At 44.5% G+C, this 15474-nt stretch overlaps 2 protein-coding genes across 3 annotated transcripts in view; both read right to left on the bottom strand.

Moving 5' to 3' along the window:
- Positions 1-320: 320 nt before the first annotated feature.
- TMEM97 (transmembrane protein 97) lies at positions 321-4662 on the bottom strand. Its single transcript, XM_083714201.1, has 3 exons — positions 4315-4662; positions 2139-2283; positions 321-664 (listed from the first exon to the last, which is right to left on the bottom strand). The coding sequence occupies exons 1-3, from the start codon at positions 4492-4494 to the stop codon at positions 414-416; spliced, it is 576 nt and encodes a 191-aa protein (XP_083570327.1). The 5' UTR covers positions 4495-4662; the 3' UTR covers positions 321-413.
- Positions 4663-7836: 3174 nt separating this feature from the next.
- NLK (nemo like kinase) overlaps positions 7837-15474 on the bottom strand; it is an 88843-nt gene continuing 81205 nt past the window's right edge. Inside the window, exons 8-11 of one of the 2 annotated variants that reach the window (XM_083714611.1) lie at positions 14808-14894; positions 11894-12092; positions 11064-11157; positions 7837-9840 (exon numbers count right to left, since the gene is read on the bottom strand). In XM_083714611.1, coding sequence (XP_083570737.1) covers positions 9786-9840; positions 11064-11157; positions 11894-12092; positions 14808-14894 — 435 coding nt within the window. In that variant the 3' untranslated portion in view covers positions 7837-9785. Of the gene's footprint in view, positions 9841-11057; positions 11158-11893; positions 12093-14807; positions 14895-15474 lie in introns of both variants that reach the window. The other variant, XM_083714612.1, reaches the window with a different exon arrangement.

Here is a 15474-nt window from a genome sequence, read left to right on the forward strand (position 1 = left end):
GCCCATCGTGGAGTTCGAACCCGTAACCTTGAGACTGAGTCACATGCTCTCCATCTGGCCCTGGGACTCTTCCCCAGAAAACATCCTTCACTGGCCCTGCTACACACCCTCCTCGAGTGTTTATGCCTGACTGAACTATGTCCTTCACTCTGAAAAGGCTTCTTGCCTGTCTGCATGGATAGGGTTTTGGGGTTTTTTGTGACTGCACACTGGCATGTGGCCCTCAGAAGCTTGCCCAGAAGAAAATGTGGCCCTCGTTCCGCAAGTCCCCCTCCCTTTGAGCTATACATCCATCCACCTCACGGACACCAACACAATAATAATATATAAAAATTTTTTATTGGCCCAGTTTGCAAGCTTCTGAATCCAAGGGCTGATTCCTTTCCCCTCTTTTAGGAAGAATCCTCGCCGGCTTATTTCTTTTTCCTTTTATCCACCTGGTTATACAGGGGGCTGAAGAGCATCGTGAGAAGAATGAGGCAGGGAATCAGGAAGTAGGGGCTGTAAATGGCGCAGAGAGTCAAGCGTTCGTGCAGCGTCTGGGGCGCAGGGTGCTTGGACCGCGAGAAATCGTTGAACAGGACGTGGCTGAAGATGGGGAGCAGCGTGGTCATGACGTGCGTCGCGTAAATGATGGCTGGGATTCGGATCCATTTGCAGTTGCCTGGATTTTTTTAAGAGCAGAATTTAAATATTCTTCAGATCACATCGCACATGCATACACATGCGTATCCTGCTCGACAACTCTCCCTATATTATTATTATTAAAATTTGTATACTGCCCTATGCCCATAGGTTTCAGGGCAGTTCACAACACAACGTTACAAAATAAAATTACAAAATACATAATAAAAATAATTTAAACAATTAACATTACTAATGTATTCAAACTAATAAAAAAATGGACACTGCCCAACAAGCCCCTAACCAATCCCCCAACCCACAAATACCCAAATAAACATATAACATTTAAAAACAATTTAAGACAGCCCCGCCCTCCTTTGCATCTCACCCAAGCCCCCATCCCGTCACAGCTCCTTCCAGCAGTGCCCACATAGCCTTACGGTTCTTCTGTGTCCCTCCACCCCTGCTTTATTCAAACTTCTGCTGTTGTTTGAAACCACCAGTATAAACCCCGCCTTCTCTTCTGCTCCCTGCCTCTACCGCAGCTACATGCAATCCAAAATTGCAATGCGGCGCAACAAGTCCTCCCACGGGGGCTGCATGATGACAGCCTTCAATTATTATGTCTATATGAAGATTTATTTGGTGTTACTGCGATCTACTCCCACTAAAAAAACAACTGGCAGTGGTCTACCCATTCTATTGACCAAAGTTGTTGAGCTTTTTTTGGGGGGAAAGATCCAAAGTTGTTGAGCTTTGGGGGGGGGGGGGGAATCAATCAAGGTCACACGGTCTACCAGGGATGCCCCGCAATCAACCAGTAGATCACGATCTACCTGTTGGACATCCCTGGCATATATATACAGTCATACCTCGGGTTACAGCCGCTTCAGGTTGAATTTTTTCAGGTTACACACCCGCCGAAACTTGAAAGTACCGGAACGGGTTACTTCCGGGTTTTGGCGGTCGCGGATGCGCAGAATCGCTAAATCACGCTTTGCGCATGCGCAGAATCGCAACCCGGGCGTGCGCAGATGCACCACTGCGGGTTGCGAATGTGCATCCCGCACAGATCATGTTCACAACCCGAGCATCCACTGTATATAAAATTATCTGTTAAAATGCAGATCAAAAGGCTATTTGGGTAACATGAGCAAAAGCTGCTGAGCTATTGGCCATAATGTTCATGAGAACCTTAGAAAGAGCCCTGTTGAGATCAGGCCCATCAAGTCACAGAAGCATAGAATCGTGGAGTAGGAAGGGACCCCAATGGTCATCTAGTCCAACCCCCTGCAATGCAGGAATCTCGACTACGGCATCCACGACAGATGGCCTTTCAAGCTCTGCTTAAAAACCTCCAGTGAAGGAGAGTCCACAGCTTCCTGAGGGAGACCGTTCCCCTGTTCTAATGCCCCCTGCCAGAAACCTGGCAATACTGGGCTAGATGGACCAAGCTTCCCACATTCCTAATCACAAGTGCTCCCCCTGAACCCCACCCCAATTGGCACACCAACCTTTCCAGAAGGCATAGGCTGCAATAGGAAAGAAAGGCAACTGTAGGAAGGCTTCGCAGACTATGAAGGCCCTGAACCAGGCAGGGGGGTCCTGCATCATGGGGTCCTTAAATGAAACCGTGTACCATGTTGTCAATTCTTTCAGCTTAGGGAGAGAAAGGGGGGGAAAGGGAATGTTAGCTGCAGCTAAACATAAAAATCTCCCGTCACTTATTTTGACCACTGTTAATATGCTATCAGTACAAATGGCTCTTCAAAGATAAATATAAGCAAAAAGAATAGGGGGGAACAGTCACATAGCTGCAGGTCACAGCGATCTAGCAAGCCACGGTTTATTAGACCCTCCCCTCTTTTCTTGCCTACTGCTTGTTAAACCACGGTTTCCTGTTACATTTGAACTTAATATTAATATTGGATTACAAAAGAGGACATGAAACCAGGATCAGATCAGCCACCTGCCCAATCTGCAACAGGGAGATATTACCCACATTACTGGAGACTGGGAAACCGTGGTTTAATCTGGGACTACAATTCAATGTCATACCACAAGGAATTATATTGTAACCTGGGGGGCAACTTTTGGCCCTGCGACGAGATCCTTCTGCAGGCCACATCGGCAGCGGTGCCAAAGGCCCCACCTGCAATATGCATTTAAAGCAGGATCATTCCATTCTGAACAGGGAGGGCTTCCCAAAAGAACCATGGGAGTTGCAGTTCGTTGAGGGTGCTGAGAGTTGTTAGGAGACCCCCCTGATTCTCCCCACAGAGCTACAATTCCAAGAGAGTGGTTTAACTGGAATTGTACCTCAGTGTGTAGGAATAAGGGGTCTCCCTAACAGCACCCTTAACAAACTACAACTCCCAGGATTCTTTGGGGGAAGGCATAGCTTTTCAAAGAGGCATGATACTGCTTTAAATGTAGTGCATATGGAATAATAATCTTAACAGCAAGATATTAACGGCATAATCTCAGGGATCTTTCAGCAAGCACTGCAATCAAGAATTCAGGCACATTGACCTAAGGGCAAAAAGCTACAGGCACAGAGCAAACACTCCACTTGGTTTTATAGGCCCTGGATTATAGAATCGTAGAGGGAAGGGACCCTGAGATCATCTAGCAACGCTGGAATATGCAGCGGTCCCATATAGGGATCAAACCTGCAACCTTGCAGCCATGTTCAGGGAAGTTTTTAATGTGTGACATTTTAATGTATTTTTAATCTTTGTTGGAAGCTGCCCAGAGTGGCTGGGGAAACCCAGCCAGATGCGCGGGGTAGAAATAATAAATTATTATTATTATTAATATTAGCACCACGCTCTAACCAACTGAGCAATCCAGGCTGGAAGGCGGAAAGCCTTCTGCATGCAGACCATATGTTCTGCCGTTGAGGTACAGCTCTTGCCCCTTTGGACTGTGTTGCAAGACGGGAGATGCCATCTTAAAAGGCACACTGGAAAGAAAAACGACAACTATTCCAGAATGCGGCAGCTAGACTGGTGACTGGGAGCGGCCGCGAAGGCCATATAAGACCGGTCTTGAAAGACCTACACTGGCTCCCAGTACGTTTCCGAGCACAATTCAAAGTGTTGGTGCTGACCTTTCAAGCCCTAAATGGCCTCAGTCCAGTATACCTGAAGGAGCATCTCCACCCCCGTCGTTCTGCCCGGACGCTGAGGTCCAGCACCGAGGGCCTTCTGGCGGTTCCCTCACTGTGAGAAGCCAAGTTACAGGGAACCAGGCAGAGGGCCTTCTTGGTAGTGGCACCTGCCCTGTAGAACGCCCTCCCACCAGATGTCAGAGAGAAAAATAACTACCAGACTTTTAGAAGACATCTAAAGGCAGCCCTGTTTAGGGAAGCTTTTAATATTTAATAGGTTACTGTATTTTAGTGTTTTGTTGGAAGCCGCCCAGAGTGGCTGGGGAAACCCAGCCAGATGGGCAGGGTATAAGTAATAAATTATTATTGTTATTATTAATTATTACTACTACTACTACTACTATTATTATTATTAAAAACAGCACAGCAGACAAGGGCGATCCTTCGCTTTTTCTACCTAGAAGCAAACCTCACCCCACTCGCCGCCTTGCAGGAATAGTAATAAAAGCTACATTCCTGAAGTTTCAGAAAGTACGGAAGGGATTGCAGCTTGAGCCACCCGTCCTCCGTTGACTTACGCTGCGGGGGTAAAATCCTGCCCCCGGGAGCGATTGCAAATCGACCAGCAGCGTGATGGGGATGTGAGTGAGGAAATAGAAGGCGAAGATCCATTCCAGGAGGCGCGTCGCTGCCCCAGCCGCCATCGCGTCTTCCTCTCTCGGTGCAAAGCAATGAGCTTCCCCGCAGCAGCTTCTCATCCGAGATCGGCCCACTTTCCTCCCTCCTCCATTGGTTTCTCCGAGAGCGGGAGGGGTGTTTCCAGCCCCCCTTTGTGCCCGCCCATTTTTAAAAGGGCTGCGGAATGCAAAGGGACCGGGCCACTTCTTGCAAAAGGAGACGGAGCTCAGCGCAGCTGCCTCGGAAAAGGCAGCAAAGCCGACGCAGGGAGGGAAGTTGTTGCGCGTGGAATCCCCGAAAAGAGGCTGTGCCTTTAAAGCGCAGTTTGTAGTTCGCCTCTCGCAGAGTTGCAATGCCTAGCAGCCCTTTACAAACTACAATACCCAGAATTCTTTTGGGGGAGGGAAGAAAACTGCTTTAAAGAGATAGCGTCTTTTTTCTTTTCTTATTAAACGCACTACTACTGAACTATGCCGTGCAGGGCACCCAAGATGAACAGGTCATAGTGGAGAGTTTTGACCAAACGTGATCCACCTGGAGGAGGAACCGGCATGCCACTCCAGTATCCCTGCCAAGAAAACTCCATGGACAAAGACAACAGGCATATAAAAGTTATGACGCTGGATAGTGTTCTCGAAGCTACCAGCATGAGTTTCACCAAACTGCGGGAGGCAGTGGAAGACAGGAGTGCCTGGCGTGCTCTGGTCCATGGGGTCACGAAGAGTCGGACACGACTAAACAACAGCAATTAGTATTAAAACCGTATAACAAAAATAATCAACAGATATTAAAGACAAAAAAATATACACTCATTCATTCCTTGTTTGTTACTTATTCTGTACATAGTTTTGTAATTAAGTTTGACATGACCTCCGATTTTCTCTTTTTAAAAAAATATTTTTTATTGATTTTCACAAAATTATAAACAAAACAAATAAACAAACATGGATCATAACCTTATTAAAATTACACTTATTAACATTGTTAAGTGACGTCCTCGCGTCCCCTTGGTTGAATTTCCATGCGCTTCCTTTTAACAGTTTTCCAAACCAAAGTTCTTATGAAATTTAACTTAAACATTAACATCCTTATATCCTTTAATTTTAAAATTAAACATATTGATTCACCACTTAACTTATATGAAATCCTAAGCCAATTAAATATCTGCAAGCTATTTCCAATTAATTTGACCTCCGATCTTCTCATTATGTTCCCGAATTAGATTCCTTAAATACGCACTTATTTTCTTGCTTCGGCAGCACATATACTAAAATTGGAACGATAGAGAAGATGAGCATGGCCCTGCCTATCTGCAGCCTTCATTGCAGCTAAGTAAGAATAGGATATTATTTGATAATAATTCATTGCACTCCAGGAGGAACAGAACTGTTGAGCTGGGGAGGGTGAAAGAAAACTTAAAGAGTGGTGGTGTGGTTAATAGCTTAATGGTGCCCTGGTTAGGCTGAAAGGCAGCAGCTGGCCAAAGGTCACCCAGGGATCTGAGCCCTGGTCTTCCAGGTCCTAGTTAAGACACTCTAACCCAGCCTTTCTCAACCTTGGATCTCCAGATGTTGGACTACAACGGCCATCATTGCTAGCCAGCTTGCCAAGTGGTCAGGGATTATGGGAGTTGTAGTTCAAGAACACCCAAGGTCGAGAAAGGCACTTCTAACCTCTATACCACAATGGCATCCCAAGGTACACACCAGTTTTAAAAGCATCACCAGTCACTTGGGTACCATCAAAACCACTGTGATTTCCTATTAAGTTCCCATCAGTGCAATGGGAAGCTGGCATAGCATAGCAACTTGGATGGAGCTCATGTAACCTGACATTCACAGTACGTCAATTCCTGCAATTAAGAGAGAGATCGTATTACTCTCTTGCCTGTGGTTAGGACCCACTGAAAAAAGGAAAACAAGACCCCATACCATTTTCAAGATGTGTTCGATGAAGATGGGTCCATTAGGACGAACAGGGTACTGCACCACCAACCTAAACTCAGGCAGGCTCCACCTGCCTGCTTCCTAAAAACCAGCCCATGGCATGGACTTCTCTCACAGTTTCCTCCTCCACCGCCTCAGTTACCTTTGTCAAACTCAGCAGTGCGGAGGATGGGGACAAAATGAGAATTGGTTCTGACTTTACCTGCTGTTTGGGCTTCCTGCCTTCTGGCCCACCAAATCCAATGGGCAGTTGTCACTACTGGTTGGAATAGCAAAGTTATGGGACGTACTTACCATGGACAATACAACTACTCAGCCGACAGCAATAACCAACCCCAAATATACTGACAATTTATTGGAAGTGTGTGGTGGGGAAAAACAACCCCCCAGATGGGTTTTTCGCCAATAGGATGTAACAAATCCTAAACGACCTGTGTTTAACCTCAATTGCTCCTTTATTAACAGCACACAAACCATTCTTTGATGTACTCTCCTTCTTCCTGTGAGTTGTATGTTTCTAGTTTTACAACCAGACGGGCAAAGTTGAAGAGTCTTGGAGCATGGATGAGATGGTGATGTGTGGGAAGAGGTTTTTGGATGTGCAAGGCAAAACGGACAAGCTCCACTGTTGGCACTCCAAATCCAAAAGGTTCCAGAGGGGCACTTAAAATAAATGCCAGTTTAGAATAAATCCAGTTCAGAATAAATCATCCCTAAGAGATGAGGGTTAAAATGTTTTGATTGTTCAAATGGGGGGGTGGGGGTGGGAGAGTAAGACAAGGCAATGAAAGTGCCGAAGAATGTGCTTCAAAGTGCTGTAGGGGCAATGCACATGCCAGAGGAATTGTCTACAGGTTTTATATGAAAAGCACATTGGAGGGCTACAGCTCAGTGGTAGAACATCTGCTTTGTATGCAGAAGGTCCTTAGTGCAATCCCTGGCGTGGCCAGGTAAGGCCAAGAGCATTCCCAGTATGAAATCATAGACTGCCGCTGCTGCTGCCAGTCAGAGTGGACAATATTGAGGTAGATGGGCCAACTGTCTGACTCTGTGTAAGGAAGCTTCCTTATAGGACAGAAGCAAGCAACAGCAAAAGCTCCTTGACAAGCGAAATCCCTATGATAGCCTGATGGGCAGTGAGGATGGAGAATAGTAGTAGCCTCACTCCCTTTCAGCTTCTATGGCCAGATCAGCCCTGACTAACCAGGAGGCCTTTAAGAAATAAACTCTACCCCCAAGAGGAATGCAGCCCTCCACAGGAAGGAAAGTCTCTACCCCTGCCCTAGAGGTCCACATCTTAAGTCTCCAGCAGCTGGCATGCAGCCTCTGAATGATCTGTTCATTTGACAACTCCATGTAGCAAACACAGCCCAAATCCCACATCCAAGAACGTAGATTCAATATAAAGGAGAAGTCAGCAAGAGAATCCACAACCCGCCTCGGCCAGATGGAGAACAGAAGACTTAGTCACGGTGCTTCTTTTGTTTGTTTCAAATGTCACATTTAATGTTTCCACCACTGTACTTCAAAATCTACATTGTACAAAGTGACCCGCAAGTGTGCCACATTTAACAGACCAACCTCTGAGATTTTACCTTTCATACCAGTGTCTTCTTGGGCTCATATTTAAGTTAAAACACGTTTTCTCATTCATTCAAGTGAATTGAAATGCTTCAGTTGGTTGTTGTTGTTGTTGTTCTTGTTGTTGTTGTTTTTAATTCTCAGGAGCCACATAAAAAACAAAGATATTTCATCATCTTTGTTCGAGAAATTCAACGTTTGTCTCTTTCACAGCAAAATAATTACTTCATTGAAGTTAAAACTTCCAAAACATAACTTAACTAATAGTATTCAGTTCCAGCTCAGATCACTCTTCTTGAAAATACTCTGCTAAATACAGATAACTTACAATAACTTTAACAGTTAATTGTCCATGACAAACACCGAGGTTTCTCTCTCTCTCTCTCTCTCTCTCTCTCTCTCTCTCTCTCTCTCTCTCTCTCTCAATATCCCAGACCAATGTTCAAAATTTAAGACCATCCATTCATTATTTCTTTGTACAGGTGAAAAACAGTCTTCAATTTTTCTTGCCTTTTTTTAAATATAAAAGTTGGGAGGGACATTCAAGTTTCAAGTCTCCACACTGAACTTAAAAATAAAAATAAAAATCATGTGGAGGTAAACAAACCAAGTTGTATACTCCAGGAGGTAGAGGCCTTCAGTTTGTGTTCATATATATATACACATATGCACAAAATAATTCAGTGTTTGAACAGAACACACACAAAAAAAGGAGTTAGCCAAAACGTAATAAAAGTCATTTACTACTGTGACATTTCAAGACTTCCACAGCTTTGCCTATGGACACAAATACAATTAACGTAATTCCCTATGTGCTTTTTTTTTTGCATTTTTTGCTTTTCTTTTTCGCTGACTGTCCAGTGCAGAATTAAAAAAAACCCCACAATGTTTCACAGACCTAAAAATGTGCAAGCTACTTCCTCTCTTGCTCTCTCTCTCTCTCTCTCTCTCTCTCTCTCTTTACACAGCAATGGATAGCAAGATTCTTTGACATTATTAGCCCCGGAAATGGAATTATTTACACACATTTGCAGATGCACGCGGGAGGTGGGGTAGAAAGGGATGGTTTATGTAAGAAAAGAGCAGAAAAAACTTCTAATAAAAATAGATTAAATATATATATATTTATATATATTTATTTATACCAGAGGAAGGGGGGTTAAAAAGGAAAGGGGAAAGGAGTCTCATCTCTCCCTAGTCACAAACTCATTCTTTCTACTCGCAACATCTGATTGGAAAACAGCACACAATCACCCCCACTAGTGAGAAGCTACGTAAAGGGTTCTTCTAAACTGCCAGATGACACCTGCCCACAGAAGCTGGGCTATTGTCATCAGGTGGGTTTCATGATTGGTCACAGTTTTTAAAACTTCTGTACTCCCTAAACTTTTTATTCTCTTGTTTTAGAAAAAAATCCCTAATCTTCAGGAATGGCTCAATATCAAAAATGACTTATCCACTTGGAAAAAAGAAGAAGAAAAGCCCATCATTTATTTATTTTTAAAGCAATTTCCCCACCAATTTGGTTCAAACCCTCTGTTTGTTCAGAGCCAAGCAAGATTACAGCTGCGCTACAATTCATACTTTAAAAACAAAACATGTGCAACTCTGGATAAAATAATTTTTTTTCTTCTCCTAAAAGCACAACCCCACCCGTGACAGGAATTTTAAAAGCCTAGTTAAACATTTCTAAGTCTTATTCATATATCATACAAGGATAGTGGTTGTTAATTTAAAACTTCATTAGTAAAATTACAGTACAAGCATGATTAAATGTCCAGAATTGCAAATCCCAGAATCCAGTGGAAAGCTACATTATGTCTTCAGTAGTACATCTTCCACGTTTACTCCCAGACCAGTGGAGATGGCGGCATCTCGGATGGCTGAGCGACTGTGGAACTGGAAGGCAGAAAGACACAGAAGATCAGTGTTCACCTGCAAGAGGCCACAGGAACACAGAGAAGGCCACGCCGCATGCTAGCATGGCAGTGGCATTTGCCACATGTCTGTGGGGCAGGGCGCGTGGAGGCAGGAGAGCCTTGGCAGCCAGAATGTACAGACTGCGGAAGAAATATCGCCCCCTAGTTCGAGAGGTGTGACTGTGGTTGCTCAGAGACAGAGAGAGAGATAGTAAGGCCATATGTTGCAAAAGAAGGATCTGCCTCTTAGGCTGTATACATTCCATACACTGAAAGCACATCCATGCCCACCAAGAGATTCATCTCAACTGTAGTTTGTGAAGGTTCTTCTGAATTCGGTGAGGTGCAAATTATAATTGTCAGGATTATTCAGAAGGGAAATGTGCTTTAAATGTCCCTTTGTATGAACGCTGTGCTCTTCCCTTACCTATTTCCCATCTTGGCTCTTGCAACCTTCCTCTCACATCTCAGTTCCCCTCACAACTCTCCTGTCAAGAGCAGGCTTACTCAAACTCGCCCCTCCAGATGTTTTTGGCCTACAACTCCCATGATCCCTAGCTAGCAGGACCAGTGGTCATGGATGATGGGAACTGTAGTCTCAAAACATCGGGGGGGGGGGGCTGAGATTGAGGAAGCCTGGTCAAGAGGCATTCAATCCCCTTGTTGATCAAGGTGTGTAACTTAATTCCTTCTACAGGCTTCCTATCCCCTTCTCTGCTTAACACCAATTCCTTTTCCTGGATGAGTGGCTGATTACTGCTTTATGGAATGCTTTTTGGAATGCTTCTAGCACACCTGATCAAGTCAAAGATTGAAAAAACCCCAAGGGAACAACTTGCCAAGTGCTCTCTGTTCCTGTTCAGTGAGGGTTTTGCATGGCAGCGGCTCTTGCTGGACAAAACCTAATCATGGTAAACATTAAAGCACTCAAATAATACGTTATCAGTGTTTCCCAACCTTGTGCCTCCAGCTGTTTTTGAACTACAACTCCCATCATCCCTGACTAGCAAAACCAATGGCAAGGGATGATGGGAATTGTAGTCCAAAAACAGCTGGAGGCACAAGGTTGGGAAACACTGCAGGTGCATGGCTAAAGTTGTTGCAGAGCCCTTAATTCAAATATAGGCTTCATTTTAAAAGTTGCTGCAACACTAAAAAAAAAAAAAAGGTGAATGAATATCAGATGTGATTACATACAGTTACCTAATAAAGCTCTTAAAAGCAGCAGATTGCGGGTTGATGCACAGAGGCACTCTGTTTCCTTTCTGCTGTTCCAAAATGAACTGATGGATTATTTCTGAAAAACAAGAAGTGATCGGGGATGAAAGGAAGCAAACCCGACTTCACACAAGCTGATAAGAACTGCATAGTACATTAGGGTTGTACAGGGGGGAAGCATGCAAAAAAGTCGAGCAACACCACTTGAGAAACACAAACATTAATCAGATCAGGATGTACTGCAGGAGCCCAAAGCTCCTCACCTCCTATCTCAGTTTGGTTTTTCTCAAAATATTCAGGAGTTCTACTGTGTTCTTTCTTTCTTTCTTTCTTTCTTTCTTTCTTTCTTTCTTTCTTTCTTTCTTTTTACTACTGAACAATCTCACAAAGTGTAATTAGAGTGGTCACCTGCTTAAAGGAAACTTAAGTTGATTAACACCATGAGTCATGGTCAATTAAGTAAGAAAATCTCTACAGTAATTTAAAAAAACCTCTTTGCTCCGAACATGCCTAGGAAAAACAGCAGCAACACCTTGTGGAGCAGAAATTTGCAAAATGCCAAAACATTCTCATTTTGCATGTATTTCAGAACTCACACATGATAGAGGGGCACTTCTCATACATATGCTGTAGTAAAGGATGCTCTCGACATTATGTTCTCCAGGCACAATGTGCACACATAATATGTATGCCCTGCTTTATACACAAATATTATACATACCTAGCTCTGTGTGCAGCTTTATCAATCTGACATAACAACAAAGCAATCAACAATAACCAAGAGGAATGAGACATTCCTAACCTAAAATACTGACCTTTAACCTGCCGAACAGAACTGAGGTTCTTTTCAAAAGTATCATCGAATTTGGGATTCGTGATGGGTTCAAAATCACTGGTGTAAACTCTTCCAGTAGAGGTGGAAAAACAACATTTACACATACAGGTATGATATCGCAAACGCCCTTCGTCAAGATATGGATGAGCTAAGGCATCCTTAGCGGATATTCTTTTGGACTGGAATATGAAGGGAGGGAGAGAAAAACACAATTAATTATTTTAAAGGGGGATTTTTATTTGCTCACACGTATTCACAACATGCAAATATAAAAACAAATCATTTTTCTAACCTCTGTGTACTACTACAAAAACCACTAGGAGGCAGTGTTTGCTTGAAATAGCGCTGCGAATAATTCAACTTTTCCCCACGTGGCGACAGGTGGCTCATAAGTTAAACCATATACTCTTCCGCACCCCACCCCACCCCACCCCACCAGAAATGCCTCCTGGAACAGTAGTTCTGATACTATTAAATAACTTTGTTGCAAACAGCCTCCAAGACTAAATTGACCCACTGGTCCCAAAGTGAATCTTATTAAGAGCGCTAGCTGTTTATAGATAGGTTGGATTAATATGTAAAACATATTAGGTGGGGAGAGAAAGAGAGAGCGAGAGATGGGGAGACATAGACATCCGTTTTATAGAGAAAGAAGGCATTTTCTGGGAGTCTGTACATGTGAGGTTCCACCCAAAAACCTTAAACTCATCGGGCCTGTCTATTCTCCTTACCTCTTGGAAATTTTGAAAGTTCATGCCTTGCCAGAGATGTGAGCCATTAGGGCACTGAGTGCAAGAGTTAAAGGACTCTTGTCCTGTGGCTTTTTTGCCTGCAGCCCCTGAGAGGATAGACCCCCGCCCCGCCAAGTGCACTCCTCCAAAGGGAGTGTGGAAAGGGGTTGCCTTTAATATCCCGTATGGGAAAAGACATCCTAGGCAATCTGGATCTTCTGTGGAACCTGCTGCCCCACCCCTCAGAAAACAACACAGAAAGGATTGATTTCTCTGAGGCTGAAAAAGAAGTCGAGGCTACAAAAGAGCTTGCTGCCTGGGACTGCGGTGCTGCAGCTGCTGCTCTGGGCAAAGAAGCCCCTTCCCAAAGAGAGTATGCCAGCTAGCACGGGGCTATTGCTCAGCAACCATTTCTGATACGGTGGTACCTCGGGTTATAGACGCTTCAGGTTACAGTGCTAACCCAGAAATAGTACCTCGGCTTAAGAACTTTGCTTCAGGATGAGAACAGAAATTGCGGTGCGGCGGCGGAGGGAGGCCCCATTAGCTAAAGTGGTACCTCAGGTTAAGAACAGTTTCAGGTTAAGAAGGGACCTCCAGAACGAATTAAGTTCTTAACCTGAGGTACCACTGTATTGTGATTGTAAGTTTGGATTGAACTGCATCAACTGTTTTGATGAATATGGTTGTTGTTGTTTTGCCTTGTATGCTATTGTCTTTTTGGTATGATTATAGCAATTTTAAGAATTGCTACTTTTTAATGCTATTATTTTCATATTGTGAGCTGCTTTGCGTTGAATGTTGTTGTTGCAAAACCATTGTAAAAGTATTAAAAGCAAAGCAAAGCAAGCCTCCGATGAGTTTGGTATGCCTTCTTGCCCCAGAGCTTCCCATACTGCTTGGTTTTGAGGGAGTGTGGTCTGCTTCCTAAGGGCCTGTTAACTCTGGAGCGTTGTAAAGCAAAACAGCGACAGAATTCCTCTTTAGGGAGCCTCTGCCATACCTCTCACCACAGGCAAAAAAAAACCCCAGGCATGCCAAATATGCTCTTCCTTCCAGGAAGGTCTGAGCAAAGAGATAGGGCTTTTTGGAGGAAGGAGTAACTCATCTGCTGTCAGCATTCCACAGCCACCCTCAAGAGTCCTCTAGCCACAGGCTGCCTCTCAGTATTGCTAAAATGAGGGAAAGCCAAGGATGCTTCATGGAAAGTGAAAAGTTGAAGCCAAGAACAAAGGGCTCGAGACCAAAGAGGAAAGCACAGAGCCCTCCACACAAGTGGCAAAAGGGAAGTGGAAAAAAACACTTGCTACAGAAAGGCAAGCGCCCACATGGTGCCAATCAAGTGTTCTGCCACCAACACTTAAGCTGAAGAAGGGAGCCCAGGATGAGTCACCAAACACCTTTGCATGATAGAATCCCACTTCCCTTCCAAGGGTGGCCGGTTGTAAAGATAGAAAATCCACAGCCGGGTAGATGAGTTGAAAGGAGCTCAGATGAGCTCAGTCAACAGAACTGTTTTAAAAGCAGTGTTTGCTTGCAGAATGAAGAAGAAGAAGAAATGGAGACCCATGAAGATTCACAAGGGGCTATGGAAATCTGCAAATTTGACATGCACCTGTGTTCCAGTATGAAATGGGGAACTATGTCCACACAGCTTCGTTGAAACGGTTTTTCACAGAGTGAGGACTGTGACTCATGGATGTGCTCTGTTTAAGCCCAGTGTCTCCTACTCTCCTTTCAGTGATATTGGAGCAGTTTCCCCCTTCACCTTCCCTCAGATGGAGATACTTGTGACCAAACAGTAGTTGTCACAAATCAGTGGGTACAGGGTGGGCTTTTTGCAGTTGTTTGTGTGCCTCTTCCAAGATGGCTGGGCTCACTCCTTCGCACAAGGATGTGCTGATCATGCCCTGGAACCATCCGGGCAAACCAAGAGGGGCAAGGGCTGAGGGAACATACGGCTGGCTGCATAATTACAAGCACCTTGTCCATGTGACCAGGCTGCATCAGCCACCTCACCGGAGACTTCAGTGAATGTGGACGTGGTGTCAAGATTGCTATGGAGCCAAGCGACCTTAACCCTCTGTGCACACACAAATGTATTTTTTTATTTCCACCCATTCCCCACCCTTTCAAAATGCAGAACACGAAGCACCAACTCACTGGATCAAAGACCAACATCCTACAAAGGAGATGAACAGCTTCATGTGTAGCTTGGCTGGATAATGTATACAGGACAGGAAGGGATGGCTGTGAAAAGAAAGAGAAAATGGGCTGAGCCTCATCTGATACATGCAATTCACCCTTAACATAAAAACCCAATGCAATTGTGCTACTTGTGTGAAGCCCAAATCTGAGCACAGGGGGACAGAAACGGGACAATGTGCTAAGCTCCTGTCCCCAGTCACCCTCCAAAATGTGGGAGAAGTGAGGTCTGCAGCAGAAAACCTCCATGAAGGGTTCTTAAGCAACTCAGATCCCCAATCATGCAGATTGTAACTCATGTGGGAAACTTTGTATGGGTAGTAGGGGTTCCCTGCTCACACCTTGCCCTTTCACAAGTGAGGGCAAGGTGGGAGGAGAGCTTAGCATGCCAATTTTGTCTCTCTGTGCTCACAGGAAAGTTTCACATATGAACAGAACACCTAGAGCAGGGGTGGCTAACTTGCAGCCACCCAGATATACTACAGCTCCCATCATCCATGGATATGCTGTCTGGGGCTGATGGGAGCTAGACTCCAGCAACATCTGAAGGGCCACAGTTTCCACATCCCTCTGCTAGAATCCACACAGGTATATAAGAAGAGCTCTGCGGGATAAAAGCAAGTGT

This window comes from Podarcis gaigeae (assembly GCF_964106915.1).
Source record: "Podarcis gaigeae genome assembly, chromosome: 15".
Classification (NCBI taxonomy): Eukaryota; Metazoa; Chordata; class Lepidosauria; order Squamata; family Lacertidae; genus Podarcis; species Podarcis gaigeae.